General features: G+C 42.5%; 1 protein-coding gene across 4 annotated transcripts in view; it reads right to left on the bottom strand.

Moving 5' to 3' along the window:
- LOC121293740 (myocardin-like) overlaps positions 1-14,754 on the bottom strand; it is a 111,310-nt gene that overhangs the window by 18,850 nt on the left and 77,706 nt on the right. For all 4 annotated transcript variants that reach the window (XM_041216994.1, XM_041216991.1, XM_041216992.1 and 1 more), the window contains 2 exons: positions 6,472-6,603; positions 31-287 (listed from right to left, as the gene is read on the bottom strand). In XM_041216994.1, coding sequence (XP_041072928.1) covers positions 31-287; positions 6,472-6,603 — 389 coding nt within the window. The remainder of the gene's footprint in view (positions 1-30; positions 288-6,471; positions 6,604-14,754) is intronic.

Here is a 14,754-nt window from a genome sequence, read left to right as displayed (position 1 = left end):
TACAAATAGCCAAGGCTTTGGCCTACTCACTTTAGAGATGTGGGGAGAATGTTCTGATAGTTGTAATGATGTTGCTGATGATGCTGCTGCTGGCTTAATATCTGCAGTTGGAGGAAGAGCTGTTGCTGTTGGAGTAGCCTGGCATAGGCTGAATCCATTGGAGGTGGAGACTTCTCTGGCTTTTGATCTGGTGGAATGTACTGGTGATATTTCAGTTTCTTCACCTTTGGTTTTGTGTCCTTTGGCTTCTTGTGGCGCTGGTTTTTTCCATCTGCAGATGGCTTTGTCTAATTTTAATAAACAGATAAGAGGGAATATTTAAACTCATTTTAACCACTGGACCATCCAATAGGCATATTCAAACACCAACAATTGCGACTGATTCTCCTTGTTGATATATTTGCAGACTATTGCAAAAGAATATCATTTCAACTACAGTAAGGTTTAAATCTGGAAATCTGGTTTGACATTTGATGCAACCATCACTGTGGTTTACTATCTTAAGCTGATAACAGGTCGAGGCCTGTGATAGTAGAATGAATACCTGTAGGTGTGACGGTAATACATTTTAGACTGTAAACAGGTGGTTTGGGCTGAATGGAATGTCTCAAGAAATGGGTCTATAGAATCCCACTGGCAAACCTAACAATGCATCCCCACTACAAGCTTAGCAATGATGTTCTGTTCACACTGAAGCTAAACTTGTACTGTGAAAGCTGGGCTTCAAGGTCCAAATTCATGCCAAAGGGAAACAGAGTAAGTCTCATCCATCTCTCAATCTATAGCCTTGTAAGTTGAAAGCCTGGTATCATGAAGGTCTCATTTACCACATCTTCTCTACTGCACTTTTCATCCCGTCTGTGTCCTAACCCTTCCTGTAAGTTTCTTAATATCTTCCACACAGATTCCAGGCTGATGTGATTTTTTTTTAAAACAAATCCTATTTTCTTTTGGACCTCGCATTGCAAATGTAATTTTTACTTTTAAAACTGCTTCTCTTTGCCAGTGTGGACTATGCACAGATGTAATTTGTGATAATTTTTGAAATGAAAGCGATTTGGGTCAATTGAAAACAAAAAAATTAAACTCTCAGTTCTGATAAATCGTTCTTGACAATGCAGTAATATGGTAGTTATAACCATCCTTAAAAACCACTATGAAGGGATTGAATGGAATGAAGTAACAGATGAGTGCCAACCCTGCAGGAGGTTCTAAAGAATAAAAAAAATAAAAAAATCTGTTTATTATTAATAAATTTGAACCTGTTCTTCAGCATTCCAACCCCAGCATGCAAAAGAATCCTCAAAGAATCAAAGAATGGCATCAGAGGCAACATTCAAAGCCCAGCATCCTCAATCATTTTACAACACATTGAATACATGCAGAGCAGCCAATAATAGTCAGATATGATACATGAAAGTGCTGTCAGGAGGAAGATAATAGTACAGCAGCATTATTGTTTAGAAAACAACATATCACACCTTTCTATCGTCTCATGGTAAATACTTTACAATTAAACAGTGCTAAAATTTTACATCCAACTGAAAGGCACTTGATGTCTCATATATCAGTTCAATAATGCAGTTGCATTTTGCATGGTATTGTACATCTTTTTATATGCACAGTCCTTTATATAATTACATGGCACTTACAGCACAGAAACTGGTCATTTGGCCCAACAAGTCAATGCCAGTGTTTCTGCTCCACACAAAGCTCCTTCCACTGATCTCCATCCAACCACATTAACACATCCTTCTATTCCTTGTGTCCTCTTGTGTTAATCTAGCTTCTGCTTAAAAACATCTACAATAGTTACCTCAACTACTCGCAGTGGCAGCGAATTCCACATTCTAACCACTCACTGGCTAGTCAAGTTTTGTCTTAGTTCCCTTTTGTACTTATTAGTAGCTATTTTTTTATTTATGGCCCTTAGTTCTGGTCTCCAACACAAGTGGAAACATCTCCTCGATGCCTACCCGATCAAACATGCTCATTACCCTAACAAGCTCTATCGGGTCACCTTTAATTTTCCCTTTTCCGGAGATAAACTATTTTCTTTTGGACCTAGCATTGCAAAAATCATTTGTGCTTTAAAAACAGCTTCTCTTTGCCAATATGGACCATGCACTAATGTAATTTGTGATTTTTTCCACCCAAATCAAAGCGATTTAGGTTAATTGCAAACAAAAAATTAAACTTCTAGTTCTGATAAATTGTTCTCGACAATGCAGTTAAGTGGTAGTTATAACCATCCTCAACAACCATTGTGAAGGGATTGAATGGAATGAAGTAACAGATGAGTGCCAATCTTTCATAATAGTTATAACCTCTCATTTTAAAAAACTCATGCTAGTAAATTTTATTTTACGCCTTCTCCAATCACTCCCGAGATGTTTTATAACACGGAGGCCAGAACTGTTTGCAGTATTCCAAATGTGGTCTAACCCAGGTTCTAAATAAGTTTCACATAACTTTACAGGTCCCTCTGCTCCTCTACCCTGTTTGAACAACTACTTTCCAAGGAGAATGTAGCCTCCTTACTCTTCCTCACAAAATGTACCACCTCACGCTTATCCATATTGACGTTCATTTGTCAATTATAAATTTATTAATGGCTGTGTTTCCTTGTTGCCTTTTCTGTATTGTTCAACCAATTAGTTGCCATCTGCAAATTTTGAAATTGTATGTCCAATTCATGAGTCCAAATTGTTTATGTAAATGAGGAAAAACAGAGTGGTACCAGCACTGAACCTTGTGGAACTTCTGACCTTTGGCCAGTCTGAATAACTACCCTTAACCCCAACTCTCTGTTTCCTGTTTTGTAGCCAGTAGCTATGTTTTTTGCTATTTGACACCCGACTCGTGTTCAAACCTTAGTTGTGAGTCTACCAAGCAGTATTTATTGAAGGCCTTTTGGAAATCTGAACATGTTACATCTTCAGCATTACCCTTATCTAACCTTTCTGTTGCTTCTTCAAAGAATTCTATAAGGTTAGTCAAAGCATGACTTTGCCTTCTGAAATCTGTGTTGACTATGCTTTGTTACGTTTTCAGTTTCTAGATGTTTTTCCATTACACATTTGAGTAAGGATTCCATGATCATTTCGACGATGAATGTGAAAGCTAATAGCTCTACATTTTCCTGGACTTGTTCTATCTTCCTTTTTAAGAATAGGAATCACATCTGCCAGTACTTCCAGCATTACGTAAATCTATAATTGTAATGTGCCTCTGCTATCGCTTTCCTAACTTATTTCAATATGCGTGGATGCAATCCAACTAGACTAGGAGTTTTAACCTTTCTAATTTTGTTTAGTTTATCAATTAAATATCTACCTTACCTATGTCTTTTTTTAAATCTCTTCTTCTGATGTCAAATCCACCATGTTAACCTCCCTAGTAAACACCGAGGTAAAATAATTATTTAATTCTTCTGGCATTTTGCTGTCACTATCTGTGAGTTCATGTACAGCCTTTAGTGGACCTATCCTTATTGCAAATGTTCTTTCATTGTTTAACTGTCTGTAAAATACTTCATTATTTCTTTTTGTAGTGTCTGAGAATTGAAAGGTGTAGTTTTTCTTTGTTCTCTTATTTGCTTTTTGACCTCTTTCCTAATCTTTTCATATTCCCTTTGGTCGTCTGCTCCTTTGTTGTATATGAGCTTTGTGCTTTTTCCTTCATTTTCATTTCGCTCTTATTTCCTCATCCATCCATGCATACTATGTCATTACTGGCTAGTTTGTTCTTGCTTTTAGTGGGATATATTTCTCCTGATCTGCATCGATCATTATTTTAAATGTTTCCCATTGCTGTTCCTATTTCTTTGTCAGTAATAGTTACCAGTTTACATTCCCTAGTTCCATTCTCAGCAATGGCAAAGCACTGCAGTAATTTGCCAAGCATTATCACAGGCCATGATCACCAACGCCCTCCTTTAAAAATCAAGTATTCATTACTTTGTCTTACATATGTCCTCCTCAATCTTTATCTGAATCAATAGCAGATCTGTTCTGTTTCTGTTGTATCATTCAGAAGTTAGAGTCACAATGTGTTATTTTTAAAATGTTTGAAGCACGATATATTTTAAATACATCATGCGGTGATTGCTGTTGCCTAGATAGAGGTCTTCAAAATTATGAAACGTTTTGATAGGGACCATCAATATAAGATAGTCACCAAGAAATCCAATGGGGGATTCAGAAGAAATTTCTTGCCACAAAGACTGATGAGAATGTGAGCTCTCAGCCACAGGGAGTGGTTCCTTTATTCTTTCATGGGATATGGGTGGTGCTGGCAAATTGCCCATCCCTAATTGCTCTCAAACTGAATGGCTTGCATTTCAGAGGGCGGTCAAGAGTCAACCACATTGCTGTGGGTCTGAAGCCAGACTGGGTAAGGGTGGCAGATTTCCTTCCCTAAAGGACATTAGTGAACCAGGTGGGTTTTTTATGACAGTCAACAACGGTTTTATGGTCACCATTAGACTTAGCTTTTACTTTCCAGATTTTTATTAATTGAATTTAAATTCCACCAGTTGCCATGGTGGGATTTGAACCTTTGTCCCCAGAGTATTAACCTGGCCTCTGGATTACTAGTCCACGATGCCACGTCTCCCCCAGTAAAGTGAATAGTATAGATGTATTTAAGGTTAGACAAGTTAGACAAGCATTTGAGGGTCAAGGTTACAATGGTAGATTCAGATGAGGAAAGATGGGAGAAGACTCAAGTGGAGCATAAACACTGGCATGGTTGGTTGGGCCCAATGGCCTGTTTCTGTGTCGTATATCCTATGTAATCCTCTGTATCCTATGTAATCCTATATAGCTGTTCCCCCCCTCCTTATCTGTTCACATTTCCCACCACTAGATCCAGAAGTGCTCATTTTCTTGGACCTTTTTACACATTGTCCTGTATACAGTGCAAAAACTCTTATGCCCTGTACCCCTTTTGCAATCTCTTCTTGCCAATTTACTAAACAGTTTGTCTCAAATTGTTCTGTATTTATGTCCTGGATTGTTAAGTACTGAATTCTTCAAAGTCCCAAAATGTTTTTAGGTGTTTATTAATCATGGGAAAAACTTCTCTCGTAAAGATTTTTGGAAAAAAATAAGTGATGCAGGATAAAATTGTGTAATTTGACAGCCTTACATGCTATTCAGATGCTATCTACACTGCAAGGTTTTGCACTGGAATAAATCCAATAGGGATTACATTTGATCAGGACTTCACAGTACTCTATGCCAATCACCCCAACCAATGGCAACAAGTTGCATTTATATAGCTGCTTTGAGGTTCATGGCAGAGTCTTTGAATATTTTTAAGGCAGAGGTGGATAGATTCTTGGTGAGCAAAGGGGTGATAGGTTATCAGGGGTAGGTGGGATGCAGATTTGAGGTTACTAATTTGAGGTTACTATCAGATCAGCCATGATCTTATTAAATAGCAGAGCAGATAGAGGGGCCAAATGGCCTGCTCCTGCTCCTTGTTCGTATGTTCCCTAAGTGATCACAGGAATGTTATGAAGCAAAATTTGACAAGGCATAAGGAGATATTAGGACAGACAAAAGAGGGAGGCTTTAAGGAGCATCTTAGCATAGGAAAGACTGACAGAGAGAATAAGTGGTGGACAAATTTTGTGAGGGAATTCTAGAGATTAGGGTTCATGCAGCTGAAGCCACATCGGTGAATTAAAACTGGAGGTGCTCAAGAGGCCAAAATTGGGGGAGCACAGAGAGCTTTGAGGGTTGTAGGGTTGGAGGTCATGGACAGATTTAAAAACAAGAATGAAGACTTTAAAATCAAGTTGTTGCCAGGTTTGAAGCCAATGTAAGTGAAGGAGCACAGCGGTGATGGTGAATGGCACTTGGTGCGAGTTAGGATATGGGCAGTAGAGGTTTAGATGAGCTCAAGTTTATTGTGGATGGAAGATGGAATGTCAACCTGGAGAATAGTCAGTTCTGGAGGTAACAAAGGCACGGATATGGTTTCCAGTAGCACATCATACTGACCATACTGGCTTCACATCAACGCGGAAGCCAGGCCACTGACAGTATAATTGAAATAAGTTGCACAAAACTTGGGTCTGACTTTAGGTGGATCAAAACTTTGACCTTTCAGAAATGCTCAGGAAACCAAAAGACTGAAATGGCAGGGTCAACAACTTGCAGCACTGTAAAGCACAGCAGATCTTGTGATAACAGAAACAGATGGCGAAAACTGTTAAAACCTTTAACTTTCATCCGAAGAGAAGGAAAAACGTCTTCTTAATTATCCTGTTGCTAAAAATTTTAAATGTTATATTTGACACTCTACTGAAAAAAAAGCCTTTTCCAACATTTCCTTCAATTAATCTATGGCAACAACATTTTGCTTTCAATTTCCCGTTGAAGTGTCTCTCAATAGAACATGTTTAATAGCTCCCTCCATTGAGGTCCGATGATGTCTCATTAGAAAGCAATTCAAGCTTACTTTAACTATAGCTGGCACTGGTATTGGTGCGGTAATCTGCCCATTCAGCTGGTTTTGGCTTCCAGGCTGGCTGATCTGGTTATTAGATGTAGGCCTGCTTAGGTCACACTGCTGGGAGAGGTGAGGCAGATACTGTAAAAACAATGGAAAAAGTTAGTAGGCTGTGTCCTTTGGTATTATTCCTCCATCTTCATATTTGACTCCACTCTCCTGGTTGTTCCTATAATCCTTCAACATTAGCAAGAGGTGAGCACACAAGCTCAAAAGTTATTGATGACACACCTTTTTAGACAAATGTGCTCTGATGAATCAAGTTAGCAGATGTTTGGGTTTGTTGGATATTTTGGTAACAGCTTGATACATCTCTATCTACAGAGCAGATACAGTGGCATAGTGGTAATGTCACTGGACTAGTAATCCAGAGGTCCAGACTAATGCTAGGTGGACATGGGTTCAAATGACAGCTGGAGGAGTTTAAATTTAATTAATGACTCTGATTTGAAAGCTAGTCTCAGTAATGGTGACTATGAAACTATCATCGATTATTCTAAATGGTTCACTAATGTCCTTTAGGGAAGGAAATCTGCCATCTTTACTCAGCCTGGCCTACATGTGACTCCAGACCCACAGCAATGTGGTTTACTCTTGCCTGCCCTCTGAAATGGCCTGGCAAGCAATTCAGTTCAAGGGCAATTAAGGATGGGCAACAAATGCAGGCCTTGTCAGTGACACCCACATCCCATGAAAGAATAAAGAAAACAAAACAGGCTTGAAACTGTCAGTATTTTTATTTAGTACAACCAACTCAAACACTTTGAAGGCTGAATTAATATTTGCTATTTAACAATGGAATGTTAAAAAAATGAATTTGCATTTAACCATCTCTGTAAGCCTCTTCTTGTTTATTGGTATTTCCTGAATCATTATGGTAAATACCACAAATCCCTCAATAGTTAGCATACTTGTGCACCAAATCTGCTGTTAAAATACATGCTTTGTAAGAAGTCAACCAGGCTGTCTGTTAATTTTTTTTTTCTCTTTGCCAACAAGATAACACATTCCTGCTGTTGCACATATTCAGACAGGCTGTCTAGTGAGGACAGCACAGCTCAAATCTCAAAGTTTGGAACTGAGAACTGAGGAGCCAAATCTGCAATGATATAGCATCTTATATGACAGCAGGGTGTCCCAAAGCACTTTACAGCTTACAAAGCAATTAGAAAGGTAAGGTAGCTTCAAGTGCCCTTTTTAGGTTGTCAAGATTCCAGTTCTTTTGACTGAGCTGGCAACTGACCTCTGATCAATTAAGACGATGCTCCCAACTGTACAATTAAATCTGTAATAGTTATTAAAGAGATGCAAAATAACACAAAAAAGGGACTTTGCATATTTTGGATTTAAATTAAGAATTTGTTATGATCTCCATAGAGACTGAAAGTTTTCAAAAAGAAATTCGAACTTCCAATTAAAAGCTGAACGATGTCACAACAGGATTTCACGTCTTAAGATGTTTCCTGTAACAAACAAGCTAAAAGCACAATTGCCTAAACACTATTTTAGTAGGCAATTTGTACTTTAAACTACAGAACTTTTAACAGAACCGAATAAATGTACTATCAGGCAGACTTCACCGTCCTTCAAGCAGACACTCTATTCTCCCAGAATCAGTCCAAATCGAGTCTTAGCTCCCGAGGGTTTGCTTCCAAGCTTTTCTTTCCCAACCTGGAAACTTAACTCCAAAACTGTCTTCCACAGCATGAGTTTTCCTGGAGACTTCTCGCTCTAGTTAAAGCTTGAGAAATTTTCCAGCCTCATTTTAACTCCTCACAAATTTGGTCTTTCCAATCCTAGTGTGAACTCCCACCCACATTCCTGTGCGTTGAACCACATAAACCTTTGGCTTCTAGTTGCTCTCTCTCTCTCTCTCCCCCAGATCCTGGCAGACTAACTGTGTTTGATAGTTTTCAGGGATATCTTAGAAACTCTTCCACATCTCCATGGCAATGCAAATCACATGGGTCTTGTATCCAGGTAGAAATGCTGATTAACTATCTTTGAGAGCCCAACTCTCTTTCATCTTGGAACGAAATGAACACAACTATTAAAGCACAACTATTTACAACCTGGCATTCTCCACATTTTTCTGGGACTTGAGAGATTTCACTCTATCCATTGTTTGCACACAGGCTGCGGCCATTTTCTCCAAGTGTAAACAACTTGCATCTACTTCCCAGTAAAACAATATGAGCCCCCTTTAGCCTCTAACAATCTAACCACCCAGGCTTGCTGTCAGGTAGACTTAGAAGTCACATAACCCCCTTCATTTTACCTTAAATTATAAACACAGTCCCAAAACTTAATGAACTTCTACACCACATAATTATAACAATTTGCATGTTGTAGGCATAAGGGCCAGGTGTACACTTGAAGCCAGGGTGTACAAACAAGCATGCACATACCCAACATTTATAAAAGCAGAGACATATGGCAGAATCATCCCAGATTTGCACTAAGTGTGGTAGCAGGCGTGAAAAAAAGTGATTTTACCCACCAGCCGCAATGGTGAGTTTTCGTGCCATATTGTCCCATTCCTGTCCCACCTCATTAATAATGCATTCACGGGAAACACTCCAGATCGCTGGCGGGGAAGCCTCTGATTCGCCTGCCCTGCCGTCACCTCAGGCCCTCAATAATATGGGCGCCATATTTAAAGGGCGCTCCTGAACAGAGCTAGCACTCTCTGAAGGATCAGGAGCTGCTGGAAAGTCATGGGGCCAAAGAGAGGAAACATGCTGTCCCAAATTTAGTGATGCCTTTCTTGAGTGCCTACTGGGTGCAGTGGAGGCCGGCTGTGAAGTACCCTACCCCTGCACCCCCTGCTCTGGATGAAGATCAGCAAGCAAGGTCACCAATCCAGCATGAGAGGTGGTGTCATCGGTGGTTAGCATCAACGCCCTGCATAAGAGGACAGCGCTGACAGAGGATGAATGATCTCCTCTGTTCCACCAGGGTAACTCACTCTTCTCATCACTCTCAACTCACGCACTCACAACCCATCACACATCCACATGGATCTCACTCACTGCCGGTTCAAGGGACATCACCATTGACTCTTTTACACACACCTTATTCTGCTCTGTGGATTGTATCCTCATCCCTTCCATGGCACCGCTCACTACCCACACATGCCAGGCATCCTTGTCAAATGGCCTGGCAGGCATCCTGCTTACACTCTCTCCATCTGTCCTTCATGCAGGACAAGCTGGCACACAACAAAAGGCAGAGGTCGCAGATTGATGGAGGAATGCCTGACATCAAGGTCCTCACAGACTTTGAAAATAGAGTCATCTAGCTGGCCGGTGATCACGTGGACGTTCCTGTGGTGACAGTGAGATCAGCGAGGCTCAACCAAGTGAGAATCCAGCAGTGCAACATCCATTACACAACCACGCTGTGAGTCAGTTCCCCTGTTCCGTAGTCCCCTGCCATGCACTAATTATCTCTCCTTGTTTTCGCAGGCACATCTGGGAAGCAGCCGAGGGGGTCCACGAGCCAGGTCCTCGACTCAAGCCCCGAAGACACCTTGGAAGACGATCCTGATGACACCGTAATTGAAGACCTATCACTGCGCTCACCCCACCTTCCAATAGCGCAGAAAGCACACACACCTCAGCGGGACTTAGTTCCAGAGTAGGATCACAATCTGGTGAGCACATTGCACTGTCTGATCCACAGCAGGTGGAGGCAAGGACTTCCCAGGTGTCTGACACTCGGAGGACTGCCGGAGGCCAGAAACCGAGCCTCCGGACTCAGCCGTAACTTAGTTGCTGGAGTTGGGATGTCCACTGAGCTTTGATTGCGAGGCACGATGGAGGAGTCCATCTGCCTTCAGGCTGAGGTGATAGTGCCGGCATGCCAGTGCTGGTAAGATGGTGGCTGCCTTGGAGACCTTGGTCTAGGATATCAGTTCTGCACTGCTGCGTGAGCTGAACTCCTTCACTGATGCTATAGTTGGCCTCCAACAGTGTGTATGCGAGAGGGATGAACACAGCTCGATCTCACTCCAGCTTCCGCTTCTCCTCAACGAGTCAGCCAGGGGTTGTCGGGCACCCAAAGGGAGGAGAACCAACAGCTTTACGCCCGGGGCTAGGTGACTCCAGGGATGTCCGGCTGATCCAAATCCCCTCTTGTGAGATCCCGCACAGGTCACCTGTGGAGGCCTGGAAGGAGCCACTGGCATAAAAATTGAGTGTCGCAGTCACTTTCAGGCCACTGGCAGTGGATGCCCTCCTTCTCCCCGTGTGGCCAAATCCTGCAGCAGGTGGCATTCTGACTGACCAGTTCCTAAGGCATACACAGTCTTCAGCAACACTCGTTTTTGGTCATCTTCAGGATTGATTAAGTGCCGTCTATAGATCCTGAGTCCAGTAAAATGCCTACGAGTGACGGCTCTCTGTGGATCTTCAGCTGCGTGTGCAGCAGGCCCTGCCATGCCTTCATCATGAGGGAGGTGCTCCTCCCTTTGCCAATCCAGGTGCCTCCGCTGCTCTCTTCTTCCTCTTCTCTGCTCCCTGTAAGCCTTGAGGCATTACCGCTAAATCACCAAGCTCCATGATCCTGATATTCTCCTTCTGTAGGATCAAAGAGAGAGACGCAAGGTTTGGCATATGTGTCCCAAGAACTTCTTTTGGTTAAGCCTGAAGGCTCCTTCATGCATGCAGGAAAGTGCTGGCCACCACTTGGATGCCCAGTGTGTAATGCCCAGTGTGTAATGCGTTCATTGGCTGTCCAAAACCCCCTCACCTCTGCCCCACTCCACTTGACCAACTGACGGCAGCTACGGCCATTGGACTGCCTGCTGTGCTCTCAGCTCAGGCATTCTCCTAACCCACACTGCAAACCTGCGCTGTTAGCTTGAACCATGAAGGATACTGGTCCACATCTTATTGAAGGCATTGTGAGGGGCTGTGAGCACCTCTCCCAGTGACTGTGCCTTGGCCACCTTTCACAAGGAGATTCTACAACTTACCCAGTTGGCAAATTGCTCTGCTGCACCCTAAACCGTGCATTAATTTGCAGTCTGCGCCCAATGGATAGAAAGTTCTGGAGCATTTGGTGGCACTTTCATGCTTTTGTGTTGCTTGAGTGAGCAGTAAAGCTCCAGAGGCCCCACTCCAAGTATGTCAATGGAGCTGCACCTGAAGGGTTTCAGCTGTGGAAGAAGACTCACTTTTGACAAGCTTTTCCAAGTGTGTGGCCTCTTCCCTCATCCCACCCTCCTCCCCACCACCCAGCACGTGCTTGAGTACTTCCTCCAGCCTGTGCTGCCTTACCTACTGCCCGCCTGCACACCCCACCCCACGCTGGCCTGATCCACACTGGAGCCTTTGCCTGGCACCGCACTGAAACCAGCTGGGAAAAAGCGACTTGCCTGTGCCCCCCACGATTGCGTGGCCTCTTCCTGGATGTCCTATGGGTGGTACTCGCGAGTGCTGAGTAAGTTTGTGTACACTCCCCTCCAGGTTGCCCTTGAAGTTCAGGTCGCCAGGAGCACGTCTTCCTGAAGTCACGCCGATGTGGGCGATAAAGTTGACGTGGGGGGATGATTCAGGACTTAAAATGAAATGCTGAAGTATTGAAATTAGGCTCCCGACGTGCAGTGGCGGCAGACAGGGACCGCCATTGACAGGTGGAGCGGACGATCACAAACTGGTTTCGCGACGGTGTGAAGCCGATTTTTGGCCGCCCTGCTGCATGGTCTCCCCCGCCCTCCAAGACACCCGATGCCATCGGGACTGGATGATTCCGCCCATAGGTGCACCTTTACATGAAAAATTCATGTGGACAAACGACCCGCCTTTGTAGAGTTGCTTTTATTTAAAAAAAGAACCTCAGTTGTCCAGCACAGCCTTATTAAATACCATTTGGAAGATTTTTACAAAGCCTGAACAGTGCTTCATCAGCAATGCATCTAACGTTGCAGATATGTTTTTGTCAACAGGCTCCTAACAGAGGCATGAAATTGTTTGTTATTTTTCATCCAATTCAGTCTTCTATTCCTGCTTTATTCTCATTTACTGTCTATTTCTTTTTTAAGCAGTTCACTGTTTTCTGACACTCATCCTTCCACACATCTTATTGCACAACTCACTGTGCAGAGGGTTGGGAATGCTGTTAGCACCAGTCTTCTCCACAGGAAGGGCCTCAGAAGGAGAGGAGCTGTGGGCACAATGCTGGTTGACTTTTGAAGGTTTTAAAAAGCAATCCTTTCAAAAACCTCCTTCCAAACCTTGCCAATGGATCAGGACTTTGGAAGAAGTAATCCCTGCGCACAAACTTAAAGCAAACAAGTTTCCTCTGCAGCATTCTTAAGATACACTGATGCTATCAGAAGGATTGATAAAGCAAAATCTCTTGAGAGATTCAAGTAGCAAAAGGCTGGAAAATTGTGACATAGAAATGGATCACTGGACGACTTGTCAAAGAACAGTGACCATGGTACTGGGGAATGCTATAGATTCCTGACAACGACATTATGACCGTCCGACAGACACTTCTAGTTGAAAACTTTTGCAACAAAACTGTGAGCAGCAATTGGTCTTTTGACCTTGCAAATACTTTGAAAATGGGCTTCCATTTGCCAAACTAAGATTAAGCACATGTAATTGGACTTTTCAGCTATATAGAGCTATCCATCAGATCAGATGGCTTCACTTAAATGTTCAGACACGTGAAACCAATAATAGTTTATCAGTCTCATGCCACAAGCTGCAATTGTTGGCACACTGACAATTGTGCCTGGAAAATCATCTTGCCCACTGCCAAGTGCACCAGATATTGGTATGAGGAGCCAAAGCTGGAGCCAAGAAACTATCACTTTAAGTTCATTCAACAAACAACACAGTAATGATCATTGCTCCCACCTGCAGCATAATATTAGTTTACCAAATATAAAAAATGTCAAGACAACATCATAGACAGAATTGGTAGTAGTCAAAATCTACTGAACAGATGTTTTACACAAGTCTTGTGAAATGCCAAATTACCTAGGTTTCTGGGCAATGTACAAACAAATATATTTTGTGTACACGTATATCAGCTGAGGAAGTTATATTTCTGTACTCCATATGCTTACAAATCTAGTGCCCACCAGCTGATGGATATCAATATCCTAGCTTGGATGCAAATGTTCAAATTCCTGCCTCTTTGACACATAGCATAAATTCTGCTAATCTGTCACAATATATTTTTTATATTCCTCTCCTTTGGAATAATTAACAAAACTACATTTTGCACTAATTGATCAAGGGCCATTATGTAGTCTTAATGCATGGACACTGTGTCCAATGGGGTTCCACAGGGATCGGTGTTGGGTCCCTTGCTGTTTGTGATGTATATATAAACGATTTAGACTTGAATGTAGGAAAGTTGATCAGTAAGTTTGTGAATGACTTGAAAATTGGTGGGCTGGTAAATAGTGAGGAGGATAGCCTTAGATTACAGGAGGATATGGACGAGCTGGTCAGATGGACTGACCAGTGGCAAATGGAATTTAATCCGGATAACTGTGAGGTGATGCACTTGGGCTGGACAAACAAGGCACGGGAATACACAATGAATGGTAGGACACTGGAAAGTACCAAGGATCAGAGGGATCTTGGTGTGCGTGTCCACTGGTCTCTTAAGGTAGCGGGACAGATAGATAAGGTGGTTAAGAAGGCATATGGGATACTTGCCTTTATTAGCCGAGGCATAGAATATAAAAGCAGGGAGGTTCTGCTGGAACTGTATAAAATGCTGGTTAGGCCACAGCTAGAGTATTGTGTGCAGTTCTGGAATCCACATTATAGGAAGGATGTGATTGCACTAGAGAGAGTACAGAGGAGATTTATCAGGATGTTGCCTGGGCTGGAGAGTTTTAGTTATGAGGAGATATTGGATAAACTGGGGTTATTTTCCTGGAGCAGAGGAGATTGAGAGGGAACACGATTGAGGCGTATAAGATTGAGAGGCATAGATAGAGTAGACAGGAAGGAACTTTTCCCCTTGGTGGAGGGATCAATAACCAAGGGGCATAGATTTAAGGTAAGGGGCAGGAAGTTTAGAGGGGATGTGAGAAAGAATTTTTTCACTCAGAGGGTGGTGGGAATCTGGAGCTCACTGCCTGAAAGGGTGGCAGAGGCAGAAATCCTCATAACATTTAAGAAGTATTTGGATGTGCATTTGCGATGCCATGGTATACAAGGCTATGGGCCTAGTGCTGGAAAATGGGATTAGAATAGT

This window comes from Carcharodon carcharias, chromosome 22, assembly GCF_017639515.1.
Source record: "Carcharodon carcharias isolate sCarCar2 chromosome 22, sCarCar2.pri, whole genome shotgun sequence".
NCBI lineage: Eukaryota > Metazoa > Chordata > Chondrichthyes > Lamniformes > Lamnidae > Carcharodon > Carcharodon carcharias.
Note: the sequence above shows the minus strand (reverse complement) of the source record. Positions and strands in the feature narration are given on the sequence as shown.